Source organism: Polypterus senegalus, chromosome 4, assembly GCF_016835505.1.
Source record: "Polypterus senegalus isolate Bchr_013 chromosome 4, ASM1683550v1, whole genome shotgun sequence".
In the NCBI taxonomy this organism is placed as follows: Eukaryota; Metazoa; Chordata; class Cladistia; order Polypteriformes; family Polypteridae; genus Polypterus; species Polypterus senegalus.
The window spans coordinates 106692776-106709668 of NC_053157.1; the positions used below are offsets into that span (position 1 = coordinate 106692776).

At 36.2% G+C, this 16893-nt stretch overlaps 1 protein-coding gene across 1 annotated transcript in view; it reads right to left on the minus strand.

Moving 5' to 3' along the window:
- Window positions 1-16893, minus strand: part of ccser1 (coiled-coil serine-rich protein 1) — a 1005229-nt gene that overhangs the window by 605122 nt on the left and 383214 nt on the right. The window contains exon 4 of the mRNA XM_039752885.1: window positions 904-994. Within this exon, the coding sequence (XP_039608819.1) occupies window positions 904-994 (91 nt within the window). The remainder of the gene's footprint in view (window positions 1-903; window positions 995-16893) is intronic.

Sequence of the window (16893 nt, forward strand, 5' to 3'; positions counted from 1 at the left end):
TATGAATTATTTACAATCTACTGTGTCCCAGACTAGACTTGTAAGCGTGCCTGTTTTATGAAATAGAGTCAAAAAGAGTTAAGTAACAAAATGTTAAAGAAACAATACAAGATTTTGTATTTGTAATTAAAATCCCAAAAGAGGAATATAAATTAAAATTACTTCTTTTTGTTATTTTTCCTATAGTGAAATCCACCTTTAGTACAGTATGCAGTACAGTTCCTTATGGATCATTTCTCTTTTTTGTATTGTATGCACATTACATAATTATAACGATACTTCTTTCTAAAGTTACATCGTTGTCAGTGCTAGTGCAGTATTATGTATTTTAACCAATGTGACTTCATTTTCAAGTTTACAAAACAACAGTGGTTCCGGTAATGTATGTGTACTGGTACTGCATACTAAAAGTGGGGTGAGATGAAAATGGTTTTTTTTTTGTAATGATTACTATCAGTACTTGCAATATAGAATTTTACAAAAAATGTTAAAATGCACTGTAATACCCATATATTTATACAAATTATGTGGGCCATTTCATAAATGACACACACATTGGTAGCAATGCGAAGTGGGTAAGGCAATCCTAGTGCAAATGACATCACTTATAGTTAAAGACTTCAGAAATCAAATTGTGTGATAGTTACATTATATAGTTATATTTTTCCTGTTTGAATAAAAACGTACAAAATGTTTGATATGCATACAGGCATATGTACGTTTCACACAGACCCCATTCTGTCTAGTTACTCCCCAGCATCAAGGTATATAATCATTAAAATTGTTATTATTTTAGGCTAAAATCAGTGTAATTCAGGAAACTGAAAAAGATCAAGCAGAATATGATATTAGCAGCCTAGAATTTTTTTTTCTTTTTAATGTCTTTTAAGGTCTTTAACTTACCGAAGCGATGACGTTGATCTTCTGGAAAATCCAAATCTAACATGAGGTCATCTTCATCAAGCTCACAGGAGCCAAGATTATTTAGGACATCCTAAGTAAGACAAAGAATAACATTTTATCATCTAATCAATAAGTGATTCTTAATTATTTTCTTTCTCCTCTTGACAATAAATGTGCATTATTAATAAAGAATTTAAATATGCAGATTCTGAAACTGTTTTAACCATTTCAGACATGTAGAAAATGTTAATATTCTTGAATGTGACATATTCTTGAATGTTTATACAAAACATAATACAACATAATACAAAAAAAATCTAATTAATACAGCATAGCTAATATATAAAAAGTATTTACCCCTTTTGAAGTTTTAGATTATTTTGTGTTTTATATTTGTAATTCATTTAGATCACTTTGTAGCGATCTGTTTTAACTTTAACATTAAAGAGTCTTTTTCTGTTGATCAATACCAAGAAAGACACATTGTGATTCAATATTGTATAAACAATAAAACATGAAAACTTCCAAGGGGTTGAATCATTTTTATAGGCACTTTATAAATGTATTTTATATAAAATAAAATTATTGTCAGAACTATTTTCATGCCAATCCAATTAATACATAGGGGAAAAAGGCACAAACATTGAAATACAGTGATCCCTTGCTATATTGCGCTTCGACTTTCGCGGCCTCACTCAATCGCGGATTTTAAATGTAAGCATATCTAAATATATATCACAGATTTTTTGCTGGTTCGCTGATTTCTGCGGACAATGGGTCTTTTAATTTAAAGTACATGCTTCCTCAGTTTGTTTGCCCAGTTGATTTCATACAAGGGACGCTATTGGCGGATGGCTTAAAAGCTACCCAATCAGAGCATGTATTATGTATTAACTAAAACTCCTCAATGATATACGATGTGCTTCCTGAGCGGTGCTTGATTGTTTGCTTTTCTCGTTCTCTCTCACTCTCTCCGACATGCTCTGCGCCTGACGGAGGGGGTGTGGGCAGAGGGACTGTTTGCACAGAGGCTGTTTGCCTAGAAGATACGGAGGCTACTCTAAAAAATGCTGAAAGACTACCTTCACATTGCTCCCTTCTTTGCGGCTGCTTTATCGCGGTGCGCATACTTAAAAGCCCAACAGCCCTATTGATTTTTTGATTGTTTGCTTTTCTGTTGCGCACTCTCTCTCACTGACATTCTCTGCTCCTGACGGCGCTCCTTTGAAGAGAAGATATGTTTGCATTATTTTAATTGTGAGAAAGAACTGTCATCTCTGTCTTGTCATGGAGCACAGTTTAAACTTTTGACTAAAGGGTGTTATTTTATGTCTAGAGGGCTCTAATAATGTTAACAGTGTGGGAGAGTTTATAAGGGCTTATAATATATAAAAATAACCATACAAACATATGGTTTCTACTTCGCGGATTTTCACCTATCGCGGGGGGTTCTGGAACGCAACCCCCGCGATCAAGAAGGGATTACTGTATCTACCTTCAAATTTTAAAGGACAACGAATTATAAGAATGTAATAAAACTTGTTAAACAGCATACTTTCCTGCAACAGAAATCCTTCATAACTGCTATATAAGGAAAACAAAAAGAATATCAGCTTCACCTGTTTCAAACAACTATGTAAAGCAGAAAGTGAGACCTTATAATTTGTTAATGGCTGAAAATAACACAGAGATTTGAAAAATAATCTATTCTTTAATTACTATATATAAAACCAGTAACACTGCTAAAGTACAATTTCACTTAAGAATTTTAGGAAAACAAATAATTTGTAATATTTTAAAGTCTACGATGGTAAATGAAATACCTAAATGATTGATCCAATTACAACCTATACTAACAGCATATTTTCATATTTTGTGTATGTGTATACTGAGTGTTCCCAGGAAACCTGGACATGGATGGAAAACATTTTGCTTGCAACAAGTACTTTATAATTTTAATTATACTAAATTTATCTAGTTACTGCTTTTTATAATTGTCATGACATTAAAACCAATTAGGTAGCCATCAACAAGTGTACTAATTATAACCAAATGATACGTGTGAAATAAAATCTGAATGTAATTGTTATGAAATCTAAAAGCTGTGCACAATTAAACCAGTCACAAATAACAACATGACTAAACCCAGCCACAAGGGATGCACAAACCAGTGTGATTCTTTGTGCCGGTCCCAAGCCCGGATAAATGGGGAGGGTTACGCCAAGAATGACTGTGGATGTGAATTTTTTTAATTCAGTTTTATTCTTGAGTGTTCCTGCTCACGCTGAATTAGTATGCACCTTCTTATCCATGATGTCAAAGCCACACTGACAAAAAAGAGAGGCTTAGGTATATATGACATTTGGAATAATTCATTTTTTGACCTGTATTGTACATTTCGGAAAACGTTGTTGCACTAATGCAACAAGAGTCATTCTCAGTGACAGTCATTCTCAGTCACGCACACCACTCACATCCACAGTTTTCCCAGTCCCAGTCTCATTCGCGCGCAAGATCTGACACACTTTTCAAATAAAGAGGGGGTATAACAAAACAAGTTTGGCATGGTGGCTGGTGTGGGAGCATAAAACTGAAAAAAAAGACAGCTATTAAAAGGATGAAGAATGGAAAGGCCATTGGTCCAGATGACATTCCTGTGGAAGCATGGAGGTGTTTAGGAGAGATGGCAGTGGAGTTTTTAACCAGATTGTTTAATGGAATCTTGGAAAGTTCGAGGATGCCTGAGAAGAGGAGAAGTGTGCTGCTACTGATTTTTAAGAATAAGGGTTATGTGCAGACCTGTAGTAACTACAGGGGGATAAAACTGATGAGCCACAGCATGAAGTTATGGGAAAGAGTAGTGGAGTTTGGTTAAGATGAAAGGTGATGATTAGTGAGCAGCAGTATGGTTTCATGTCAAGAAAGAGCACAACAAATGCAAAGTTCAGAGAAGGCCAGAAGGAGTTACATTGTGTCTTTGTGGACCTGGAGAAAGCATATGACAGGGTGCCTCGAGAGGAGTTGTGGTATTGTATGAGGAAGTCGGGAGTGGCAGAGAAGTATGTAAGAGTTGTACGGGATATGTATGAGGGAAGTGTGACAGTGGTGAGGACCACAGTATGAGTGATGGATGCATTCAACGTGGAGGGGGGATTACATCAGGGAGCGGCTCTGAGCCCTTTCTTATTTGCAATGGTGATGGACAGATTGACAGATGATGTTTGCTGATGACATTGTGTTCTGTAGCAAGAGTAGGAAGCATGTTGAGGAAATCCTGGAGAGGTGGAGATATGCTCTAGAGAGGACAGGGATGAATGTCAGTAGGAACAAGACAGAATACATATGTGTGAATGACAGAAAGGTCAGTGGAATGGTGAGATTGAAGGGGGTAGAGTTGGCAAAGGTAGAGGAGTTTAAATACTTGGGATTAACAGCGCAGAGTAACAGGGATTGTGGAAGAGAGGTGAAAAAGAGAGTGCAGGCAGGGTGGAATGGGTGGAGACAAGTGCCAGGAGTAATTTGTGACAGATGGTTATCAGCAAGAGTGAAAGGGAAGATTTACATGACAGTAGTGAGACCAGCTTTGTTATATGAATTGGAGACGGTGGCCACTGACCAGAAAACCAGAGACACAGCTAGAGTTGGCAGAGTTCAAGATGTTAAGATTTGCACTGGGTGTGACAAGGATGAACAGGATTAGAAATGAGTACATTAGAGGGTTGGCTCAGGTTGGATAGTTGGGAGACAAAGTCAGAGAGGCGAGACTGCGTTGGTTTGGACATGTATAGAGGAAAGATGTTGGGTATATTTGGAAAAGGATGTTAAAGATAGAGCTGCCACGCAAGAGGAAAAGAGGAAAGCCTAAGAGAAAGTTTATGGATGTGGTGAGAGAGGACATGCAGGTGATGGGTGTAACAGAGTAAAATGCAGAAGACAAGAAGATATGAAAAAAGATGATCTGCTTTGAAAACCTCTAACAGGAGCAGCCGAAAGAAGAATTAAGAACACGACTAAACGCATCATACCAGATTAGCAATCCAGACACTCACAAGAAGGAGTATACAATATGATGGATAAATCAAAGCATAGGAGTCGGACCCAATACTCTTTATAAAAAAAAAAAAAAAAGCTGATAGGATCTGCATAATTTGAGATTCCCTACTTTGGTATAAAGCAAAATACCTATATCTCATCACATTTCATATTTCTCAGATGGAAATTTCTTAGGAAAAACAATTTTCTATTTAATGCATGTTACAGATTTTGCAAAAGTAAACTAAGCCAGCTTTCCCAATCTTCTCCGATACCAACTGTGGAAAATTTACTTTTCAGAAGCATAACAGGTACATACTATACTGGTGAAAGTCAACACAACAGATCAAGACAATATAAAACAATCTTAGCAACAAATAGATTTTTAGTGGAACAGAAGTCATCTGTGTACAGAACATATTCTTTCTTAATCTATCCAACAGCAGGATTACTTGCATGCTCTAATGTTAGTTTAAATCCCCTGCGAATACTAAGGAACACTGTCTGTTGATGAATTCGGTCTGTATTTCACAGCAGATTCCAAATAAAATGAAGCCTACCATTCCACAGTAAAAAAATAAAAGCAAAAAAAGTTATTGCTGAACTACTCAGTACTGGTAATTCTACTACATTGTCTTCATGATCTACCCATATGACATCTTAGAAACTAATTTAGTTAATGGTTTCACGTAAGCTTTAAGATCTTGCCATCTGGAATTTACATTTAAGGCTCACTAAAGAATACACACTGTCACAATTGAAGAGCTGAGTTGCAAAATCAGCTAAGTACAGGAGACAACTTTTTGTGAAAAGGAGAAAAATAATTTTAAGTATTTGAAATGATATTTTTTAAATTCTTTTTGCAGAATGTTGGTTGTTACATTACTGAAGGTCAATTGCTGGACATCTCAGAAATCTGAATATTTTACATTTTTGTAAAAAATAGGAAAAAAACATACTTAGCAGATTTTGACGCTAAATCAATGCTATTCCATAAACCTATAAGTAGAAACTTTCATCAAAAGTGCTCTGGATCTTGAAATATTTTTTTTATATAACAAAAGAAATTCAGAGCTTTTAGTCTCTAAACTATTTAGCTAAAAAGTAATGCTAAAAGTCATGAATTCCTGTTAAACATTGTTTAAGTAGTAAATTAAACAAGTTATAAGCAATCTCTAGAATGTCAGTATTCTACATCGTCTTCATCATATATTTCAGTATCACTGTCTGCCATTGGTTTAGTGTTTTTGTTGGCTGTTCCAATGACTGGGAGGTAGAACTCTTTAACTTTTTCTGATTGCGGATTGTCCATATTGACTCCCATTTTGCTAAGCAACATTTCGGCATCCTTTGCTTTTACTGGATTAACAAAACAATTCAGTGGAAGTGGGTCAGCTGACAAGTTTTTTATTTTTATTTTGCTGCCACATTTCACAATACTGTGACTGCAAAAGTCGCCCGAATACGTGGTCTTTATGTTTATGTTACTTCTTGTTATTTCCACCACTCGAACTTTTGTCAAGTGAAATGGGAGCTTTTTTTTGCAGACTTTTGCAGTTGCAGACTTATAGTTAAGCACCTGCCAGTCTCTTCCTAAAACTCTCAGTGTGGCATATTGAGATGATTGGCTGGTGTACTTAGCAGCTTTTGGAACTAAGCTGGTTATGTATTTAACAGGTTTTGGAACTCACATCAAAATTTATAGGACTATATTTTGGTACTTAGCAGGTTTTGAAGCCCACTTCAATGCCAAGCACATAGCCGACCCTTTGATGAGTCACAATCATGCTTCACCTAAAGTTCGCCAAAAAATGTACTTAGCAGGTTTTTGAACTCACCCCTTCAATTACTATAGAGTGCTGAAATACCACTGCATAGGAAACAAAGTGAAATGGAGACAGACAAGTTCTGTGTGTTGACCCTGGTTTGTTAGTAAGAATTTTGGAGTTCAAACTATAAAAGTAAAAACAAAGAACAAGATGTATGCCTCTTAGTTGGTAACACCTGTTTGCCCTTTGCAACAGCCAGGTTTTGCACATTAGGTGTAGGGACATGACACACATTTCTCAGAAGAAATTCATGCACAATCACTGTAACTAAAGCACTGTGTTCCTTGGTTAGAACATATGTGTTGCACAGTACTGAAAATATGCACTTCTTTTCTAGAATTGCCGAATATATTCTTATCATCATCAGTGCATAATCATGTATGTGTTAAGCACTGACCTAATTTAATGAATGTCTAAGCACATATCAAAACAGGTGAAAGTATTTAAGATCATCAAAACATGACACTAATAAATAGGAACTGTCAAAAACACTGTTGTTACCATCCTGGGTATCTAGAATAACCAGATCTGTAAAAGGGAGGCTCCTATTTTAACTTTTAGAAGCTGACTTTAGTTTTTTAATATTTAGGCTGCTACATGCAATGACACCGTTGCACAGTTGCATGCTCCAGTAAAAAAACTAAAAAACAGTCTTACATACAGTTTTGTGAAATCCTTGGAATAATCTCATTTTTACATTAAATATGTTTTGAAATTAAGTCCAAATAATGGACAAACATAACCTGCTTAAACTACACTCAATGATAAGGATGAAGTTTAGACCATTCCTCCATACAAAGCTGTTCCACTTTATTTTGAGGCAGAGGTCTGGATTCTAATTTGGTCATTTGAAAACACAAATTGTCTTAAGTTTAATCCATTTTTTTATGATTTATTCCTACATTATGGGTAATTGTCATATTGTATTACCAAACAGAAATTTCTCACTTCCGTTTCCCCCTGCAATACCATGCTGTCCAGGACATGAAGCAACAAAGCAAATTTCCTCCTAATTTATGCATCTCTAGAACCACCACCTCCTCCTCCTTCTTCATCATTATCATCTTCTTTGCTATCATTTCTTTGGTAGGTTCATGTGAACAGCTCTTTCTTAAAACCAATAGAATGTGTCAGTATGCAACGTTTGTGTACCTTTTTTTAAAAGGACAGGATCCTGCAGCCTACACCCGCAGTCTCATTTCATTGATAGAAACATCTGACTCCTATTAGCTTTTGAAGTCAATGGCCTAGAAGTGTAAATGTTTTCAGTACTGACAAGATGTATGCTTGTATTTTATTAGTTTAATCAGATTGTGTTTGCCTATTATTCTGCCTTTGTTAAATTTTATACTATTTTTTTTCTAAGTAATTAATGCAAGAATAAAATAATTCCAAAGGATTCACAAACCTTTTTCTGTTACTGTACATAGGATATACATTTATTGGCCCTTAAAAGAACAAAGAAACAAAAGGACACTTGGCTAACAAAGATTTCAAAATGATAAATGAAAACATTTTCACTCTGTAGGAACAATTATTATATCTTGTTCTGTTACACCCATCACCTGCATGTCCTCTCTCACCTGATCCATAAACCTTTGCTTAGGCCTTCCTCTTTTCCTCTTCCCTGGCAGCTCTATCCTTAGCAAACTCCTCAGACAGAAACTAAACCATGAAAAGCAGTAGTGCTAACAATTGCATGGTCCTCCTAAAATATGTCAAGAAATATAACTCAACCATTATTTACTAACATGTTTTAAAACATAATTATCCCATTAGGAGCAATGAAGAATGAATCATAATGAATATTCATATTTTTCTTGCAAAATTACAATTAAAGATAATTTACTTCACTACATAAGTAAGTAATATCCTACTGAACAATTGAAAATCATTTTCAGTAAAGTTAAGCCAGATTAAAAAACACATTGGGGGTTAAGAATAGCCCAATTAAAATCTATATTTTCTTTTAACTGTTATGGGATTAAGGATTTTAATGCATATACTTTAATCAAAAGTACATTAATTACAAATGCACTCCTTTCATGTTGTGAATGTTTAATAAGTCCATTTAACTTATATTAAATTGTTAAGTCTCAGCTAAATTAGTGTGACATTAATCAAATATCAAAACGTTTTTTTTTACCAGAATTGGCATTTCATTAATCAAAACCTTAACAGTACACATTTACAACAATTTTTCAACAGTGAAAAGTATCTTATAAAGTGCTTCTGACTTTGTTGCACTCTGTTTAAGCTGCTCTAAGAGCTTTCATAATTTTTATGGTATAACATTAAGAGGACTTCAATTTAAGCAAAATCATTAAATTATCAAGTATAGTACACATTTGAAGCATTTATTTAAGAAATACTTTGATAAATGATCCTTAACAACAAGCTCTTACTTCAAGACCAAACTTTGAAGCCATATATAGACAATGGTGCTTAGAAGGGAAGTATTAAACAGGATTTAATCCTTTAAACAAATATGGAGGTAAAACCTATTAAGAAATTGTTTTCTTTAGCATAGACTGAGTAAGACCTGAAAAGAAAATTCTATCAAGAACAATTACACCAGTGTTTCCCAAACTCGGTCCTGGGGACCCCTGTGGCTGCAGGTTTTTGATCCAACCAGCTTCTTTTTTTAATTGAACTCCTGGGCTAATTAAGTGAACTGATATTTCCCAAGTTCTGTGTTTAGGGAACTAATATAGAAATTAGAAAACTAAGTTAGCGAAAAAAAAATATTAAAATGTACCAAGTAGTTATATAGGAATGTTTTTTGTTTTCTTTTTAACAGTATTTTCATCTTGATTTTCATTCTACTTTTCTAGGTGTTCTAATTGTTTAATTAAACCATTATTTACTAATTAGTGGGTCTGACTCTAAAGTAGTTGTAGCCTATGATTATTCAGTGTTGTTTGCCTGGGTGTCTGATCTGCTTGTTTTAAATTGTCATTATTAAGATACAACGAATGGGGAAAAACTGCACAGAGAAAGGGCAAAGTATAATGAAATCAACAAAAGAGAGTTAAGCATTTAAATCTATAGCAAAAGCACAAATATTTATAAATGTCTTATAAATGTAAAAATCATGCTGCTGTGCTTTTCTTAATGTCGAATAAAAGAAAAAAAAATACCATCTAATTAAATGAAATCAGTGTTATCAGGTGTTGTCACTGATTAAGAATAAGGTTGGAACAAAAACCTGCAGCCACAGGGGGTCCCCAGGACCGAGTTTGGGAAACACTGAATTACACCATTCAACCTCTTGTTTGTCTTCAATAATTTTGCCAGTTCAGTTCAAAATATTAATGCCCTCTAATGCCACTCCACAGCTAAATTCAATTCAGTTTCTTTATGTATGGCATTCTTCATGTACAGAGAGCTATAACAAGTTCTCAGGTAAAATACAAACAAATATTAAAAATGACCAAAAACAGAATTAGTTTATATAAAGACACGTTTGTTTAAACACAAAGTTATTTGAAACCAGTAATATCTGCCCATGAATTAATTGATGATCTTTGGCTTATTAACAATGGAGGAGGAAAAAACAAAAACTCCAGTCAGCAGCATCCCTGGAAAAAATAAAATGCAGACAGTTCCCTGATTAATTGTAATAGAGAAAGTCAGAGACAAAGCTGGACACAGTCACACTCTTAGAGACCTAAGCCAACTAGTCACTCAGAAGTAGCCCACAGTTAGATCTCAGTTGAATCAGTTTCTTTTGACATTTACTGTCAAATAATACTGGCGTGTGATGATGTGGGACGACTCCATGCTCCCACTCTTGTCTGGGAGCCTCTTGAACCCACCTCCATCATAGTAATGACCGGGATGAGTTGAGCAAATGAGGACAAACACACCAAACAAGAGGATGGTGAAACAGTGTTTTTACTAAAAACAATTCCCAAGGTGTTGTCTAAAAAGTGCAGTGCTCCAAAATTTAAATAAACCCATAAAATAAAGTGCACAATGGAGGTTAAAATCCAAGAAACAGAACTATTAAAACAAGGTTAAAAAAATCTGTCAGGAAACACATTTAAAACCCACAAGCTCTGGTGCTCTACCCGAACCGCTGCCAACCTTGGCTCCACCCGGTACACGGACACTCTGTACTTCCACTGCTGCCAATGGCTCCACCTCTTGTAAGCATTACCAGAGCATAATGGTCGCTCCTGCTCCCAAAATGCTCAACAGAAGTGACCCACAGCCCCCTTCTGAAGCTTGTTTGCTTTACCTTTCCTGTCTGCTTCTTGTCCCGTCCTTTAGCCTCTACTCTATTTGCCCGCCTTAATTAATTTATTTATTTTTCTTTCTTCTGTTCTTTTGATCTTACACTCCACTTTTGATATGCTGGGGAGTGGTTGCAGGTATGATTGCCGTCAAAGGCTTATACTGAGACAATCACACTGCCTGCACACTCACTTTTTGAGGTTGACCTGATCTATGCAAATTTTCAGCTGTACCATATTCTTCATTTCGTAATGATTGATTTAACTGCACTCAAAGGGATTTTAACCAACTTGATTACTGTCTTGTATTCAACCTATGCCTTCTGCTTTTTAATCACCTTTATATGGAGTTATTTGGAGTGTTCTTTTGACTTTATGGTGCATATTAAGACTATGGTACTGACTCATCATAAGCTGGACTTTTCCGGATACTGGTTTAATCAATTGAAACCCCTTTACTACAGACAGGTTATCTCTATCTAATTATGCAACATCTAAATTCAACCGGCTGCAACAGTAATGATTTAGGTGCGTCATATGAAAGGTGTAGAATCATTATGCTATTACTTATTTTGTGTTTTATTTGTAATCAATTTAGATTGTTTTGCAAAGGTCTGTTTTCATTGACATCAGAATCTTCTACTGTTGCCTAATTAAATCAACTGTGACTCAATTTTGTATGTGAATAAAAGAAAATTTCCAATGGGATAAATATTTTTATATAGGCAATGCATATATACAGCATATCTATCTATCGATTATAATCTACCCTATTTTTCATTCATTACCTAGTCTTAATCTCACTTATATATGTCCTAAACAGATGGAATTCTATGATGGAAGCTGCACAACTAACATTTCAACATAATGCTTTTTTGCAATGATAATTAATCTCACTACACGCCATGTAAAGAAAACTTAAAACTTAAAATGTCACAAGGGCGTAAGAATAGAACTTTCATATACAGTAGCATTCACATTTTGAACTTTTATTTTCATCTCTCTCCAATTGTAAAAATTCATAAAGACTTTTACAAAAGCCAATGGACAGTATAGAATTAGTTAATACATTACATCCCCGAAATTCGTGGGGATTACGTTTCTAGCGTAACCGCATATTTTGGATATGATTAAAAAATGCCTACTTTTATAGTTTAAACCCTAAATATGCCCCCAAAACACTTTAATTTAATTTCAAACTCAGCTTAATATATTACCTAAAAAAAGAATGTAAAGGTAAACCTGTATACTGTACAGTACTGTACTGCTATGTCTCCAGTAGTGCTAGAGTGTAAGATACCGATGTTACTGCTACATGTACTATAATTCATGCAAGTGCGTTTTTCATTGCCAGAAGCCTTAGAAGGTGCAGGGTGTTTTGGCGGCATCTTGGGGCTTTAATCCTTAAACTGCCACATACTTGGGGGTTAATGCATCCCTGGACGCCAAATACTTTTTTGCTGCACTTTTTAAGTAAACGTCACAATTCACAAAGAAAAAGTGAAATATTAATGGAACACATTTTTTTCATGCAAAGAGCACCACAATTACTGAAACACAGACCATTTTATACACTGCCAATGAAATGTAAAAACTATTGAAAAAACTACTGAAACAATATGTACAAGGTGCAACTGATGGCATTAATGAAATTCAGTAAATCACCAAGCCAACTGTGCTTGAATTGGCTGCACGCAAGCACACAGAGGTAAATGCTGATGCTTGCAGGGTAGTCTAGTGCAGCAGCTGAATCCCAGAGACAGTGAGGTTGCAGTGCTGCAGGGGCGGCAGTGGTCATGAGCTGGCTGGTCAACAAATGTATGACACTGACTGATCAGCTCCAGTGTGCTGGTAAATTGCACTGGGAAATGACTATAGCTAGCTGAGGCGGTTTAAGGGTTAAGAAGAACAAAATGGAAAACACGAGAACACTCAGCTGGAGAAGAGTCACAGGGAAGCAGTCATTCAGCAGCAAGGAGAAATGAATAACGCTGTAGTGGTCCGGTTCTGCTAAGATTCACACCGTCAAGAAGACAGGGATTTATTTATATTTATGGTGGAGATTCCAGGGACGCACCCAACCTTGGCACAACCCGCACGCATTCAAAAACAGAGACAAAAACAAAGCTAACCGGTAATCAAACAGCAAATAAAGAATGTAATGAAAGCAAATGAAATAAATGAAAACAACACCACCACCCCTGTTCCCCTTACGGCGATTATACATTAAATACAACAAAGCACAAAGAAAACACAGTAAAATTCATGAAAAACGACAACGATGAAAAGTAATTATGAAAATTAATAGTCCAGAGATCTGCACGTTGAATGGGAATGTAAAGATAGTTCTACTGGTAGTTCCTGAAATGGTGAAGATAGGTGGACAAGTTCAGGAGCATTCCTTTCTTCACAGGATGGCCATGAATCCACTTACAGTCCTCATGTACACAGGCAGACAGCAGACAATCCAGACCCCAACCACAAAACGATCCAGGACAAAACGAATAAGTACAGCTAACCCAATAGAAGGCAGACAGACAGGAACTTGAAACACAGATTACAAAAAATTCTTTTTTTTTCTTTTGGTCACTATTCCCATTTTAAAAGCCGTGCTGACATCCTTTGACCCCAACAGCCCCTGTACCCTCAGCAGAAGACCAATCAGAGCCACTGCAGGCACCGCTACAACATTCTCAGAGTGGTTACTTTCACCATTCCAAGCCGCGTTTCCCCTATGGTTGCTTCCTGTTCTCTCTACAGTACAGTATTGCCACGGAAAAAGTCATAAATTGCGGAGGATATTTGCAGTTTCCACTAACAATTACTAGTTAGGTTCTAAGGAAAAATCCGCGAATTACTGAGGCCGCAAACTCTGAACCGCAACTTTGCGGGGGTGTAATGTATTCCATTTTTTGGCCAAACAATTACTTCTAAGTTGACTGACAAGTCAGGTTTCTATTAAACATAAGACAAAAATCATGATTAATTTCAAGTAAAACAAGAATATAAACCAACTAGCAAAATACCCGCGCTTCACAGCGGCTAAGTACTGCCGTAAAATTTTTATTAAGAAGAAAATCAAACCTTTTTAAACTGAGGGAAAATATACCAATAATTATTTGTTAAGGATCTCTTTGTATACCACATTGTCAGTTCGGCCCTCCAGTTGTAATATGACCAAGCTGTGCACTGAGCTTACTCTTGAGCATCCAACGTACAGTTGGCCATGTGAAAAGTAATCTTGTCTGAAATCTCACAGCTTGGATTGCTGCTGTCATAATCGGTTTGAGTTTCATGGTTTGTATCAATTACGACAGTATTTGCAGGACTCATGTTGAAGTAACATTCGGCATCTGTCATGCGTTGTAAGCATACAACCGGTTTCATCGATAACTTCACATCCAGCATTTGAGAGTTTAAACATTCATAAACATCAAAGTGTCCACTACTGAAATCGTCACCTGTGAATCTAAGATGTTTAAGAGGTATTGGCGGTTGTCGAAAGGTGTAAAATATTTGGCCATTTCAGTACACTTGAAAGCGACAGCCGAACAATTCAGTAGCAGCTATCAACTCACATGCAGAACCATAGGTGAAGGGCTTAAGCATTTCACTCTTATAGTGCTCCTGTGTGGCATAATTATCTCCTGTACCATCATCAGTCCACACCTTGAACCTGTCCCAGTCATTCAATACATAAGACACAATGTTCCTCCGGATATCAAGAGTGAGCCTGATATGGCCGTGCAATATGTAACAAAGAGAATGGAAAAGGCAGATGCCATCTCTGGGCATGGAAACCACTCGGTAAGTGACAGTTTTTTGATCGATGGTGATCACCTCGATGGACATGTTAATGGGGGTACAGTTGGAATGATAAAGGAAATGGGTACCTGAACAATGTAAAGTAAGTCTAAAATACCTACACAATAACTATAATCATAATAAACGAACAATAAAACAGCGGAGAAGCCGTAGATTAAATAAAAAGGCTGTAGCTGACTGTTATGACCGTTATGTGTAGAATTTCTAAATGAAACCTGCTTAACTGTTGTAAGTAAGCAGTAAGGAATGAGCCTGCCAAATTTCAGCCTTCTACCTACACGGGAAGTTGGAGAATTAGTGATGTTGGTAACTTCAATATGGCTGCCGACAGTGGCGTCACACCACCGAAATAAGTACGTACATCGGCTTCGGTTAGCACAGGGAAGCCGCCTACCAAATTTCGTGAAGATGGGGCCATAAATAAGAAAGTTCAACATTGCAGACGTTGTCGACCGTTATGACCGTTACATGTAGAATTTCGAAATGAAACCTGCCTAACTTTGGTAAGTAAGCTGTAAGGAATAAGCCTGCCAAATTTCAGCCTTCTACCTACACGGGAAGTTGGAGAATTAGTGATGAGTCAGTCAGTGAGTGAGTGAGTTAGTCAGTGAGGGCTATGCCTTTTATTAGTATAGATAAATATATAAGCAGACATAGTTAACTGTTAAATCGATTATAAAAGCAATAACTTATAAAACCATAGCTATAAGGTGTAAAAGACTAGTGACTACTTATCAGAATACAAAAATGGTCTAGGTTGATTTCTGGCATATAAACAAGTCCATAAGAACTTCCATTAGCATAATGCAGGTAATTCAACATATGTTCAGTTCCAAGCATGTTAAGAAACCTAGGCAAAACAAATGAACAACTTTGAACTTGGGCAATATACACAGAGCATTCAGAAAATATTTAGATCCTATTACTATTTTCACAAATGTTGCAGTCTTCTGCTGTTGTGGGGTACAAAATCTGTAAATTTGGTTCTGTATTTTCATTATATTTCACTCAATACAGCAACAGGTAAACTAAACTCAGGGCACATCAAAGCATGTCCTCTTCCCAGTTGTACCTCACTTTTAAAACAGCTGTTCCAACAAAGAAAGGAAGACATCCTGGTGCCTAAGGCTACTGATTAGTTTATAACCTGGGCATCTGGGACAACAATTTGCTAAATTGGTTTATTGTCTGGGAAAGGAAGACATGGTAGTAGTACTAAAAACATCAAAGGTTTTATTGTTTGGAAAAAATGGATATACTTAAGATTAAAGAATCTGAGCAAAATTCATCCATCATATTGACAGCCAATCAATCAGGTGTATACAGCAATCATGTGTTGTGAAACCCTTGGCATGAAATTTTACAATGAATATGCCTCGTTTGAAGAGCTTCATCAGAAGAAGAGACAAAGATGTCAGGGGAAGGGAACAGAGCAACGTCAGAAGAGGGCGCTGGCAACGTGCAGCCGTTTCCATCTGATCGTCAGAAAAGTATCTCATGAACAACTACGAGTGCTAGATGACAAGCCACCTGCGACATTCATCCTTGTCATCTTTACTTTTTCTAAAGACTATATATATCCAGACTTTATTATCAGTCCTATTTTCTGTAATTCTTTGTTCCACTGATATTATTATTCCTGTAATAAATATCATGCTATTTTAATGTCTAAAGTGATTCAAGTAATAAGTTAGATTTCTTTGAGCACCTGGTGCAGCCGAAGGTTTGCCATTAATCTGTGCTGTGAGGTTTATTAAGAGAGCTCCACCCCATAGTAGGGAACAGTATGTAAAGTAAGGCATACTTGGCTGATAAATGGCCTATAGTCAAGGATGCTGAGCCTTTGTATGTTTAAATGTATATCTTCTTATATAATACGCTACCATAGCTGTTTGTTTTGTCTGTCCAGGATTTTAAATCACCTGTAGCTCGCAAACCGTTTCACCTATTGACTTGAAATTTGGTATGCATATACTACGTGAAATCTGCTATCCGCTTTTGGGGTGATGATTTTTATTACTCTTTTTATATTTATTTTATTGTAGAATCAACTCTCTGCAGCACAC